This window comes from Gobio gobio (assembly GCF_949357685.1).
Source record: "Gobio gobio genome assembly, chromosome: 3".
NCBI lineage: Eukaryota > Metazoa > Chordata > Actinopteri > Cypriniformes > Gobionidae > Gobio > Gobio gobio.
The window spans coordinates 44,011,925-44,025,779 of NC_137099.1; the positions used below are offsets into that span (position 1 = coordinate 44,011,925).

General features: G+C 40.0%; 1 protein-coding gene across 1 annotated transcript; it reads left to right on the forward strand.

Moving 5' to 3' along the window:
- Positions 1-719: 719 nt before the first annotated feature.
- On the forward strand, positions 720-11,662 carry paip2b (poly(A) binding protein interacting protein 2B). The gene is made up of 4 exons (XM_079811754.1): positions 720-857; positions 1,995-2,152; positions 9,780-9,953; positions 10,065-11,662. Exons 1-4 carry the CDS (start codon positions 851-853, stop codon positions 10,119-10,121), a joined length of 396 nt encoding a protein of 131 aa, XP_079667880.1. The 5' UTR covers positions 720-850; the 3' UTR covers positions 10,122-11,662.
- The last annotated feature ends 2,193 nt before the right edge of the window (positions 11,663-13,855 follow it).

Here is a 13,855-nt window from a genome sequence, read left to right on the forward strand (position 1 = left end):
TGAATTTTGATCTTGGTTCGGTTCACTTTCACAAGTGTGTCTGTACTAAATTACATTTAAGTAGCTTTTATAAACATGTCTGGTATGCATCTTGAGACAAAACAATGGCACTGCCATAGTTTAAGATATGTCAGTGCAAGTTGTTTTCAGTTAAAACAGTTCAAACGTGCATTTTCATCTGTGAAACCAGGGGTTAATTTTATAAGAGGTCACATCCTGTCTCATTGTGGTTTATCCACACTATCTGTCCATTCACTGAGAATCGAACGGATGACCATGTTATAACGTTACCCGTTACACTACATTTGAATTTTCTCAGACTTGTGATTTTTACCCTGCTAATGTTCCCTTACATTGAGGTCTCCTTACTACTCGGTCCTATCCAAACCACCTTCAAGTATAGGCAAGACTTTGGCGTGAAATCAAGTATTTTTCCCACAGCATTTCCATGTTGATAAATCCCTCCCAAATTTGGTGTTGAAAAATTAAAGAGGCCAAAACATGTTTTTTTTTAAAGACCAATTGATGAAGATCTATGTAGATGTTTTCTATTTGCTCTTTAAAGATTAAGCCTGACCGTTTCTTTCTTGCTAACGCCTGAATCCGTGTAGCTGTAGCAGCAGTACCTGCAGCAATCCAATAATCAGATGTTCCAGCCTGTGGCCGCTGAGCTTTTCAAGTACCGGTGATCACCAACAGGAGGCACCAGCGACATGTTTGTTTGAAAGGCCCACATGAGCACTCTGACGTAGGCTTGAAATCTAGCCAGGTAACGGTGTCGCTGCAAACAGGAAAATTACCTCTTTTAGTCGACTTACTTGGTGATAGTTAGAGGGACAGAAGTGTTACAATGCCGGGTAAGTTCTCTTAACAACTCAAATCTGTGGAAGGATCAATGTGTAATATTTTGACTTTATAAATGCGGTATGCTACTCTCTCTCTCTTTGTTTTGTGAAATGGTAGCCATCGCTGAATACGTGGAGTAGCCAAATATAAGTAAACTAGCACATTTAACATACAGTATTAAGCAAATTAAGTCCACATATACTAACTTGGCAGAGTGTGTGTAAAGCGCAGGGAACATGGAGGCCTAGTAATGTGTATGTGATGCAGTCGTGTAGCTAACTCACGCATCCGCCGTGTTTCTTAATTTACTACACGAAAGCCTTTAAAACTAACTGTTTAACACAACTAGCACCCGTTTTTGTTTCGATTGAAGCCAATAGCCATTAAACCGTACTCTGTGAGGCCAGTCAACATATTTTTTCACGCGGAAAGACCGCTGTTGTTATGGCTCACTCGTGGCTCGAGCTAACACGCATAGCTTCGCAATACGCTCGCCAAACGTGAAGTTAGCACAGTTGTGTAACTTTATTATGCGATGGCAGGAAATGTCTTTAGCAAAAGGGAGCTGTTTTAATGTGAGACTTTCATTGTGGTTTGTACTATAGATAGTTATCCCTGGAGCCTTAGCCAGGCCTCACGTTACAATGAATCAAATCCATGTGGAGAAAGATGGTGTCGACTGACCTCCTCTTTGTCTCATTTATGCAACACAATGATAGATAGTAACAGATCGTTACATAATATTTAAACCATGTGCGGTATGCACCGTGTCGTGTCGCAGGTATTAGAAGAGCTTAATAAACGTTTTTGTGCCTTCAGTTTGTAATATAAAACGTCTTAAGTTGGTAGCAAGTTTCGCGTTTGTGCGCGAGAGAATATTATCCAAACACATAGGGACGAATCAATCTATCTGTGATAACAATCACATTTTCTTATGCATTATGGTTTATGTACTTAGTAAATAATTCATTTATCACGTGCACCATTAATGATTGAGGTTTTACTTATGCATGTAACCTGTACTAGTTGTATTCAGTGTCCCAAAAGTATCTTATGTTCATTTGCATCACTTTTGTGATGTGTGTGTGTGTGTGTGTGGGTTACTATGTTCTTGCTTAAGTATTAATATTGCATTTTTACACCCACAGAACCTGCTGATATTAACAGTCCAGAGGTAGCAAAGACACCAGGAGGAGGCAGCGGGCAAGGGAAGGATGAGAATGTTGTGAACGGACACAAGGAGGGGGATGCCAACCCCTTTGCAGAGTACATGTGGATGGAGAACGAGGAAGAGTATAATAGACAGGTCAGTGTGAACCTGTTATTCTTCTGACCTCAGATGAGAGAACTTTGTGTTTTGTCTGTATGTATAGAGCATTCACATGCTATAGGAATTACCATAAATATGAATTTCCTAGTTAAAAATTGGACATGAATGGCCCATCAAGTCATATTTTCAACTGGGAAGCTCTGGGATAATGTTGAAAGCGTATTGTATGGTTTACAGCGAAAATACCATGTGTTTGACTGAAATTCCAGAATTGTCAGAAAGCTATCTAGATAGCACAGTGAATGTTTATATGATTGTCAGTGAATGGGACACCTAATAATTTTGGCTCTAAAGGGATATTTCACCCAACAATTATTTTTCATCACTTACTCACCTGTATAAGTTTCTTCTGTTGAACTCAAGAATATATTTTAAATAATAATTGGTAATCAAACAGTTGACGGTAGCCATTTATTTCCATAGTAGGAAAAAATATACTATGGAAGTCAATGGGTGCTGTCGACTGTCTGGCTGCCAACATTCTTTAAAATATAAAGTGAAGTGAAGCAGAATAAAGAAACTACTACAGGTTTGGCACAACTTGAGAGTGAGTAAATAATAAGTTTAATTTGATTTTCGCAATAATAAACCTGGTGTTCTCCGTGATTCCTGTTCTTTCTGAGAACAAAGCACGAATCCGACAAGCTCGTAATCACCACTTTAGAAGTGGGAAATTTCTGATAACACGCGAAGGCAGCATTAATAGTACTCAAATGAGAGAAATATATAAATTACAAGATCCAAAAATTCCTTCAGTGAGATCATTAGCATATATGATTTGTTTCCCTTCCTAGCATTTTGTTATGCAAACCATTATAAAATGCATAAAACCAAAAAAAAGCACTGAGAGAAAAATGTTTGTTTTCTGCAATTAGGGTACCACATTAGGAGCTTTTGCACTGGAAGAAACCTTTCATAGTTCCTAGAACTATTGGTGGAAGTATCTGGATTTTGGCATGTTTCCACCACAGGATCTAGGAACTATTAGCTCTAGGAACATTTTAAGGGAACTAATTTAGATCCTACTTCAGAGTAGGGTCTAATCCAGCACAATAGGAACTACCAGTAATGTAAGTGTACGCTGATTGGCACCGCACACACAAAACACTAGCACCTGCCATTTTAAAAAAAAGCTATCTATACACACAGATTATAGGCCAGGGGTCACCAACCTTTTTGCATCTGAGGGCTACTTCTTGGGTACCGATAAATGCGAAGGGCTACCAGTTTTATATACACATTTCTGAAATGGCAAATTTGCTCAATTTACCTTTAATTAAATGTCATTATTAATAATTAATTTGATTTAACAAGAAACAGAAAAATATCAATATGCAACACTTTATTTCTATAAATCTCTGCAAGTATTTACATTTTCAAATGATCACTTCTACAACCTTTTCACTAGCCACTAACAATTTTATAACAAATCATGTGCTGCGTCCCAATTCGCATACTATCCGTACTAAATAGTATTCGAAAAAAGAATTAGTATGTCCCAAATCGTAGTATGTTGAAAAAAGTATTCCAAAGATTCCCGGATGGTTTACTATTTCCGGTCAGAATCCGAAGTGCAGATCGATGCGCACTCTAACGGCTGATATTGCCCACAACCCATTGCGAGATGGACGAGGATTCGATTAGAACTACAAACGCGGATAAAAAGTGTTTAAAAAACTACAAACATGACGGTTACGCGAGTCTGACGGTTAAGTGGAGAGGATTAGATAAAGTGGTTTGAGTGAGCAATTATCAGTATTTAACCGGACGAAAAGATATTTATTCAATATTATCCACATTATATTTCTCCTTCAGCAGCATTGAGAACTTTTGTAATGATACGTTTGGCCATTAACTTTGCAAACACATGAGAGGAGTCTCTGCATTAAAGACCCACGAAAGGCAGATCAACGAGCGACTACATTTCTCTCCGATACGGTAGGAAATTAAATTGAAAGTGGGGGATTTGAACTGTGACGATGATTGACAGTTTAAACGGTGACGGGACTCACGGAAGAGTGACGAAGTAGTATGTCCCAAAGCTTGCATACTCTTCTGCTACACACTCAAAAGTATGTACTTTTTCTTCACAAAAAGAGTACATACTTTTAGGACGTAGTATAAGTAGGCGAATTGGGACGCAGCCATGCACTACGTTGCACCATGTTTGTACAGATTATCAATTACATGTTACATACATTCAAATAACATACAAAAATCAACTTTCAGATTTCCCTGAACTTATCACCAAATCTTCAGCATTTTTAACGATTTTTCAATAACTGAATTCAACTGCCATGTTGCCACTGAGAACATCTGTGATCAGTTTCTTTGTCTGTTAGTGGGAAGCCTGGCATTGCATGCTGTTCACCAGTGTATTGTAATCTGGGGTGTAACTTACTGCAACTCTGAGTGAGTCTTGCAGATGTGCATCAGTAAGGCGTGTTCTGAAAATGCCGTCTGAAAATGCCTTCTTTTTCTTAATCAAGAAATGTGTAGCTCTAAATGAGGCTTCGGTTACTTTGTGGGAGTTTTTCACCGGTCTCGTGAAAAAAGACTGCTGTTTGCACAAACCTGCCTTTAACTCGCGGGCTTTTTCCACTCGTAGTGCGCTGCCCGGCGGGTAGTTAGCATGGTAGTTTGCGTGACACGTTCGGAAATGTCTCTCCACATTGTGCCACTTTGCCGTCGCCACAGTCGCCCCGCAAATGAGACACACGCAGGAATCTTTCACCGTGGTAAAAAATAACTCTTCCTCCCATTCACTGTAAAAACTATATGTTTTCTTTCTTTTTTCTGCCATTTCTTCGGGGGTAAATCATCTCCTCACCTGCACTGCGCCCGCTAGCTAGTCTACACGCCCTGGCAACGGTTGCCGTGGAGACCAGCTAGCTCTAATCTAATATGAAACTATTTTTTAAAGGTTTTTATTTTATTTTATATTGTCATTTTCAAATTTAGACCAATGCAAGTGTGATTTAAAAAAGATTAGCATAAAAAAAAAAAAATATTGATGCAGCTCACTGGTAAGTGGGGCCATGGTGAGCTATTTTTAGAACAGGCCCGCGGGCGACTCATGTGGGCCTCGCGGGCGACCTGGTGCCCGCGGGCACCATGTTGGTGACCCCTGTTATAGGCTATATATTAACTCCAGAAACTTAACTCTATGAACATGGAAAACAGTGATGGATGGACCTCTCAACCTTTATACTAAACAGAAAATTCAACGCAACTTTGAGGGGACCAAGTGAAACATCTGCTCAGCTAGCGACATTAGACATCAACCACTCGGCAAACGCTAGTACTTTCATATACTGTATTTTCTTTTTATAACAGTTCCATTTAATAATGTATTAGACAGGACTGTTTAACAGATCGTAAACTAATGAAGGCAGAGAATGTGAGCGGTGTGCTCTGGCGTTCTTGCCGCCGTCTAAATAAAGGTCTCTCACGTTGTCAAAAGTCACAACAAGTAACATGGCTTGCGGCACTTCCGAGTACCTACTGGCAGTATGAATGCAACCAGGAAAATGCTCCTTAGGGAACTTTTAGTTCTTGGGAACCACCCTGGTGATTTAGTTCCTTGAACTACCTGGTGCGAAAGCCCGTATTTATCATATTCCCCTAGTTTCGCAGACAAGGCTTAAGCCTAGTCCTAGGCTACAATGCATGTTTGAGCTGTTTTAACTAATACAGAGTGCACACTGCATGATTTTAGCCCCGCTTTTGTTCAGACAGGTTTTCCGGAATCGCAGACAAATGCCCGAAATCATGGGCAAACCGGTGCTCGTTCACGTGAGTGACAATCACGCGTTGTGAATGATCTGTGGGAATTGATGAACTACAGCCAATGAGAGCGCAAGATACAGGGCAGCGGGAAGTTTGGGGAGAAGTTCTAGACCAGAATATGAGTATTTTAATAGATGTTTTTACAATTATATCAAATAAACCTCGAACTCTCTTTGCAGAACACAATCCTTGCTCACCCCGTCTCCCCAACCATTTCCTCCATAATCTTTTTTCTTTTTCTCCTTTTCACTCCAAATCAACGGACAGACAATTTGGATCGGAAGTTTCTTGCAGGCTATCATTTTTAATAACAATTCCAGTCTCGCACGAGAACTCCGGACTGGCATCATCTCGCTTTGTTTCCTTGTCACATCGCGCGCGGGTTTGGTTGTGTAACATAGTTTGCGGACCAGACAGTTGTCATGCAGTGTGAAACCCCCTCTCGCCGATCCACCATGCAGTGTGAACACGGCAGCAACTGAATGCTGGCCCAGATAGTCATGCAGTGTGAAAAGAACTGTGATCTGACTACTTTGAAAATCGTGCAGTGTGAACAATGACATAAATGGAACTTGCACTTGTCAGTGCCATTGTTTTGTCTCATCATGTATACACACAAGGAATGTTTTTTCTAAGGCATGTTTGTAAAAGCTACTTCTATTTCCTAATTAAACTAAGGCCTAATTCAAAGCCCTGTCTGTGAAACCAGGCCATTGTTAGATCCCCGATAATCAAACATGACACTAGGGTTGGGCGTTATGACGGTATATATCGTTACCACAGTATAAAATGGCAACCGTAACAGATTTAAAAAATTCCAGATGAAATTTGGTCCGACGAAAAAAGGTAGTCTCTGTCCGGATCAAACTGAACAAAGGTTCGGTTCGTTTCTAGCATGAAAGCATTTTCTGTATGGTTCGTACTTTCAGACCATTTACAGGAAGTTCCTGTTTATGTTTAAATATTATAATGTTATTTTTAAATTTCATCTAGGCTATACTGAAGTTTGTAGAAAGCCTTTCTTTAAAGTTAATTTTGTTTTGTTTAAATTGTATCTTAATTTTAATCAACATTTCATCAGATAATTGCCTGGATTTAATAAATAAGAAGCAAATAGTCTATAGCAGAAAATCTTTTTCTTTGCACATGAACTGGAGCGTCTCAAATAAACCGAAACTCAGCAGGCTACTTGCCTCACAGACATGAGATATATGTGTATAGAAGGCTTGAAATGTCCACTTTTAAAAGAAACAATTTGAAACGAAAAGAAATAGTCAAGCAATGCGCACTGTTCAATAGTGGCAACAATATGCATCCGTTCATTCATTCTTATTAGGGATGGGCATTTTTGTCAATTTCTCATTTCGATTATCGATAGGTCTCAAAAACGAGTACTCGGGGTGGGGCATGTGCAGGGGGCGGGGCATGTCCGTCATTGAGATAATGAAAACTGTCATGAAAATGGTTTTTGACAAATACAAACGTGACATGAAAACAGGTATATGAAAACATGAACATATAAAACAAAAAATAACTGCTAAATTATGATGCATAAATGTCTTTGAAAAAGAAACATCTTTATAAAATGACCGTCTCAAATAACCAAGTCAGTAATATCAAGCATTGCCTTTGAGCTGAAACTGTGAAATAACTCCACCCTGCAGAGCTTGCTAGCTGGTTAATAAACTCAACCAAACGCGCCCTATATCAATATTAATATGAAGATTTTTATGAACCTATTACGACATAAATCAACACAAAAGGACGTGAATGCGCACGTGATCTTCAGCGTGCTAGATTTGACAGGGCGAAGGGTTTGAAACGGAACATTTTGAATGCGCTCTTCCCTTAACAACGCTGATACACGGACAACGAAAGCACAGAAACAACATTTTATTTAAATCGTGTTCTCATTATAATGCTTTGACTGTTTGACTCTGCACATCATGCACTTAATTTTATTATTCATGATCGAAGTGTTTACAGACATCACTGCGCGTTTTCGAACTCATAACGAAAAACAACTTTAAATAAACTAGGTCTAGCCTACTGTTAAAAAATACGAGAACAGTATAGCAGTGCTGTATTACTAATATCAATGAATCTCTAAACCACTTTAAACCATATAGCCTAATGTCGAGCATGAAATATGCGTTTGAGCTGAAAATGAAGAGAATGAACAACAGCCGGTATAACGGCAGCGCTTTGCTAGTTTATTAAGCTCAACCAACTCGTTTTATATTAGATTAATCAGAAAGACAACATAAAAGTAATCTTACAACATGCATCTGCAGAAAAGGACGCGAATGCGCACGTGAACTTCACGCGCTAGTCTGAGTGTTCTCGCTAGTTTCTCTGTGGATCAGCTGATACACGGGGAACTAAACACAGAGAATTTACAGCATTCGAGTTCCATCGTGTTTTCATTATAATGCTATGTAGGCTGTGACAGATTGGCGCTGCACATCTTGCACTAACCGTTTAATGATCACAGTGATTCCAGACATCACGGCAGTGCGCGCCTCAGTTTCACTTTATTTCGCCGCGGTCTGGACTCTGGAGGTGCTGTATAACGCTAACCAATCAGACCTCCGGTACCGTGCAAAACAACGCAATAACCAATAAAAAAAGAGACAAATATTTTTTTTTCAGGGCGATCATCGTTCTCATGATCGATGATCGCTGTCACGTTCGAGTACTCGATTACTCGACCACTGTTGCCCATCCCTAATTCTTATCAAAGACGCCGACGTCAGACGCACGTCCGTTTACAAACCAATCAATGTCAAGATGCAGTCCACATAGATGATGACGATAGGATGCAAGTATGTCATGTAAAGTTCTTTAGTCCACTCGCATAATTGCAATGTGAAACCAAACCAAAACTAACCAAATGTATCAACATGAACTTCAGTTCGTACCTTGGGGTGGACTTTCAGGTGTGAAAACCCTAACTCCAATTGGATCGACCACTAATCGGAAACAGCTGATAGTCTTCCTTTGATTCGGTACATCTCTCAACTTGACGCTCAAATTAAACAATCGCATTTTAATGATGCAAAAGAGACACACACACGCAGTGAAGTGAATATGAAAGGCTGAGCTCCGATGTGTCAGTCATCACCGGGCTACGGTAAAATAATGACGCTGTTACAAGGTGTGTGTATAATTTAAACTTTTTAGTCAACACTAACAGTAGCTGCTGTTCAGTTTGCACACTGCTGCTCTCCTTCTAGTCACTTCTGAACTCTTCCTTGATTTAAAGCTCCAGTTGAAGGGTTAAGGATGGCAAAATTGTACCAGGGAACACATTTAAATAATATAACTAGTGTTACTAATATATCCTATAAAATGATTTGGTCTACTTGCAGACCACAGCAAGTGAGAAAGGTACGCTTGTATAACACTGACATAATATAACACTGACATAACGTGCACAACAAATTGGGTATTATTCAATTCGATTTTAGTGAGACCTTTTCATTTTTTCCAATTTATTTTTGCGGTGAAATGCAACGTTTTGTTTGTGTTGTATTCACTAATGGCAGAATCATTTAAAAACTGGAGGGACTGACTGAAAGCGCACCTATTTGAATGTGATTGTCTAGCACTCCACACCGTCTGACTGACTTTACATCAAGTATAGTCTGATTTGTATTCACATTTGCAATTCAATTTGTTTTTACATCCGTTTGCTGTGGGTTTGTCTTCTCTAACTGTACAGCGAGTTGGAAGAATTACCGTAATGACTCTTGAAAAGGGGCACCTTACAATTTCATACAGAAGTTTTGATGGATCTGATGTCTTGCTGCAGGTGGAAGAGGAACTCTTGGAGCAGGAGTTTCTTGAACGCTGCTTCCAGGAGATGTTGGAGGAGGAGGATCAGGATTGGTTCATTCCTGCCAGAGACCTTCCCCCTGGAGTAGGGCAGATCCAACAGCAGCTTAGCGGGTTGTCGGTCAGTGACGGAAACGCAGAAGACATCGCAGTAAGTGTAAAAGCAATCTCGCATCCGTCCTGAAAGGAGACCACTTTGTAGACCTCAAATAAACTTTTGTGATCTTGTACTCATGTGTACTTCATCTCTTTTCTTTCACAGCGCAAGAGCAGCTTGAACCCAGAGGCCAAGGAGTTCGTTCCAGGAGTGAAATACTAGAGACCCTCCAGTTAGGGGCTCCTTTATAGAGACTTTATGTGACCGCTGGTGGCCAGGGGTCACCCTCACACATACTTCAATCTTCCTGGGGTTGTGTGGGGCTTGATGGGGTGGGGCTTGTGGGTGGGGGGGCGGGGGTGCTGGATGCTCTTCTATAAGCTTTTTATTTCCGTCTGTCTCCATGTATAACGTGGGCGGGTTGCTCCGTGTAATGTTCCTATTGGACCGCTGCAGATTGTGACTAGTTCTCCTGGAAGATCTTTGTATTAATCTCAGAGGAACAGTTATGTGAGTTCCACTATTGTGATAGTGACTAGCAATTTGTCCCCGTGTCATTGCCATTTTTCTTTTTTTTTTTTTCCTGTCTTCTCTTTTTATTTTCTTTAAAAGGAAGTTTTGGCGGGGAGGTGTGTCATAAGAGTGGGAGGGGAAAGGGCTGGGACAAAGGAAACCTGACAGTACAAGGACCGTGGACAGGTGGACCATTCTTTGATGGACAGAACTGGTGGCAGCTGACAACTTTTGAGGGATTTTCACAGAAACATTTTTCTTGTTTCTTTTCTCCTTCCTCCGTTGAAGTTCTGTCACAGTGTGCAACATGCATTAACAAAAATGGAAAAAAATCAAATAAAACAAGCAGGTTCCCTCTTGGACATCTTGTTCTGTCCCATGAAGTTTGATTGTGTTTGTGCTTTCAATGTAATGTAAACTAAACCTCAGTCTTGACAGTTCTCAACCCCAAAGTTTTACTTCATTAAATGCTGTAGCATCATAGCACCATTGTTTTGTTTTGACTATAAAATGCTGTCAAGAATACCAGATTTATATATGCATGGTTCCTTTCAGAATAATGTAATGTTTATTTTCTGGCATTTGAGTGTTGCATTGTTTTTTTTTAAAGGATACATGCACTATGTTGTAAATTGTACTAGTTGTTGTTTCTGGGAGGATTCTTGTTGACTGCATTGAAATAAGGGATTTTCCCAGTGTCTGTAGTCTCATTTTACTCCATTGACTGGCTATCCTAAACATTAGTCTAAAGCCACTCAGAAGGCAAATTTTCAGTTTATGACCCTGTACATTTTGATATGTATTGGCTTGGAGCACTATTTGGATTTCAGGTATAAATGTGCAGACAGAAAGGCCATGTGTTGCTTAATCAAACATTGTCATATCAAAACTGCTCCACCTTTTGGAACAAGGGTTGTTTTTTGTTTTTTTTACTTGTATGGGCAAAGAATGATACATATTAACATTACAGATTTTTTGATTCATGGGTTTTAAAGAAATACACATCGATTTACTCATTTTTTTTTTTAGGTTTGCACTGGTTTCATGCCAGGTGTCTTTACCCTTTTTTGAACCTTTAAGATGTTCATATTCTGTTGATGGTTATATAACTATTTTCAATTTCCTATTCAGGTAATTTACCATGACTTCATTAATCAAGATGTATTGTCCCATAGGTTATGTTCTGATACTTTCCACACTGTTTATATATGCAAGCAGATCTTTTACCTTAAAATGGTCTTGCATTTCCTGTATTAGAGTTTTGTCCAGGTTTCCCTTACATAAGTTTGACTGGAGGTCTGTAGTAGTGTGGTGTGGAACAGAAGATTTGAGGAGCAACCTGTATGAAGTGCAAGAGCCTGGGCATGCTGCTGCGGTTCTCTAGCTATCAGAATCCTCTGGCATTCAATTTGCTGATGCAACATTTCAATGATGTCAGAGAGGGTGATGGCCGGTTTATGTGCTTGATCCTTCATTTAGTAATAGTGGGAAATATGTGTTTGTGAATGAATGACCAACTGTTTTCAGACTATTGCTCACTTAACACACATTAGATAATACTGTGTGTGTCTGTGAGCCTGCATGAGTTGATGTCTGTGTGCCTGTCTAAGCATGCACATAGTACTTATGTGCTTTGGACACTGTACAGGAAGGTTGTAGCCAGCTATGTGTTTTCTTTTGTGTTCAAATGGGTCATCAAAGAAAAGTACTACATTTGAAATGCTTTAGAATGTCATTGTGTCAATATAATTGTTCATATCTAAATAGTTTTCTGTGAAACCTTGCGCTTACATAGATTCAGTTATAAATAAGTTGGGGTAATGGGGATAAATACCCCACTAAGAATTAGTTATATATTAATTATATATATATATATATATATATATATATATATATACTGATCAGGCATAACATTATGTTGGTGGGATATATTAGGCACATTTTGTCCTCAAAGTTGATATGTTAGAAGCAGGGAAAAGGGGCAAGCGTAAGGATTTGAGCGAGTTTAACAAGGACCAAATTGTGATGGCTATATGGGTCAGAGCATCTCCAAAACTGCAGCTTTTGTGGGGTGTTCCCAGTCTGCAATGGTCCAAGGAAGGAACAGTGGTGAACTGGCGACAGGGCCATGGGGGTTCCTGCCAAGGCTCATTTATGCACGTGGGGAGCAAAGGCTGGCCCATGTGGTCCGATCAAACAGACGAGCTACTGTAGCTCAAATTGCTCAAGAAATTCTGATAGAAAGGTGCCCGAATACACAGTGCATTGTAGTTTGTTGCGTATTGGGCTGCAGAGCTGCAGACAGTCAGGGTGCCCATGCTGACCCCTGTGCACTTCCGAAAGCACTAAGAGTGGGCACGTGAGCATCAGAACTGGACCACGGAGCAATGGAAGAAGGTGGCCTGGTCTGATGAATCACGTTTTATTTTACGCCGGCGGAGACAGTGTGATGCTTTGTGCAATGTTCTGCTGGGAAACTTTGGGTCATGCCATCCATGTGGAGGTTGCTTTGACACGCACCACCTACCTAAGCATTGTTGCAGACCATGTACACCCTTTCATGGAAACGGTATTCCCTGGTGGATGTGGTCTCTTTCAGCAGGATAATGCACTCTGACACAAAGCAAAACTGGCCCAGGAATGGTTTGAGGAGCACAACAATGAGTTTGAGGTGTTGACTTGGCCTCCAAATTTTCCAGATCTCAATCCAATTGAGCATCTATGGGATGTGCTGAACAAACATGTGTGATCCATGGAGGTCCTAACTCGCAACTTGCAGGACTTAAAGGATCTGCTGCCAACACCTTGGTGCCAGATACCACTTGTCTGGCTATCACCAGACCAAGCTCAATTTAAGATTGAACATTGGTCTGGGGAGTCTGCTATGTATTTTCTACTGCACAAGAGGCGTGATATACGGAATAAATTAAATTACTCTGTACACAATTGGATAGTCCTTCAACCAATCAGACCACAAGAGGCGTGATCAACGGGCAACGACCAATTATTTCTCTATCCGTCATTGTGTTAAACCCGCCAATAGCGCACCAGGTGGATAAGCCAGTCTGTGATTGGTTCCCGCAAAAGTGTAACAGAAGCATGTAGAAATTAATGTACAGGTTTCCAGACTGAGCTGCAGGGTGAAATCAAATCGCCAGCAGACCAGGCTGGGTTTACCCATACCACAGCATTATTTTTTCTGGTTGAAACAAAATTAATGGTAAAATAAATTTGGATTAAACATGGAGAAAATATGAAAGCAGATATATAGGATTTCAATAAGGCGTCCAGAGTGACATGGCCAATTTTGTCACCAAATGAATATGCTGTCAGATATTATTAATAATACATTCAAAAAGACCACTTTAGCAAATAGTTCACAATTTTTTGTTTATTTAATAACTTTGGGATTGCAAGGCCTCTTAAATATTAAAAGCTACACT

What these genes read in the sequence shown, in the direction of transcription:
- paip2b (XM_079811754.1), top strand. An exon ending in AGGAAGAGTATAATAGACAG is followed by an intron (nt 2,153 to 9,779) that starts GTCAGTGTGAAC and finishes GTCTTGCTGCAG; the next exon opens with GTGGAAGAGGAACTCTTGGA. An exon ending in GAAACGCAGAAGACATCGCA is followed by an intron (nt 9,954 to 10,064) that starts GTAAGTGTAAAA and finishes TTTCTTTCACAG; the next exon opens with CGCAAGAGCAGCTTGAACCC.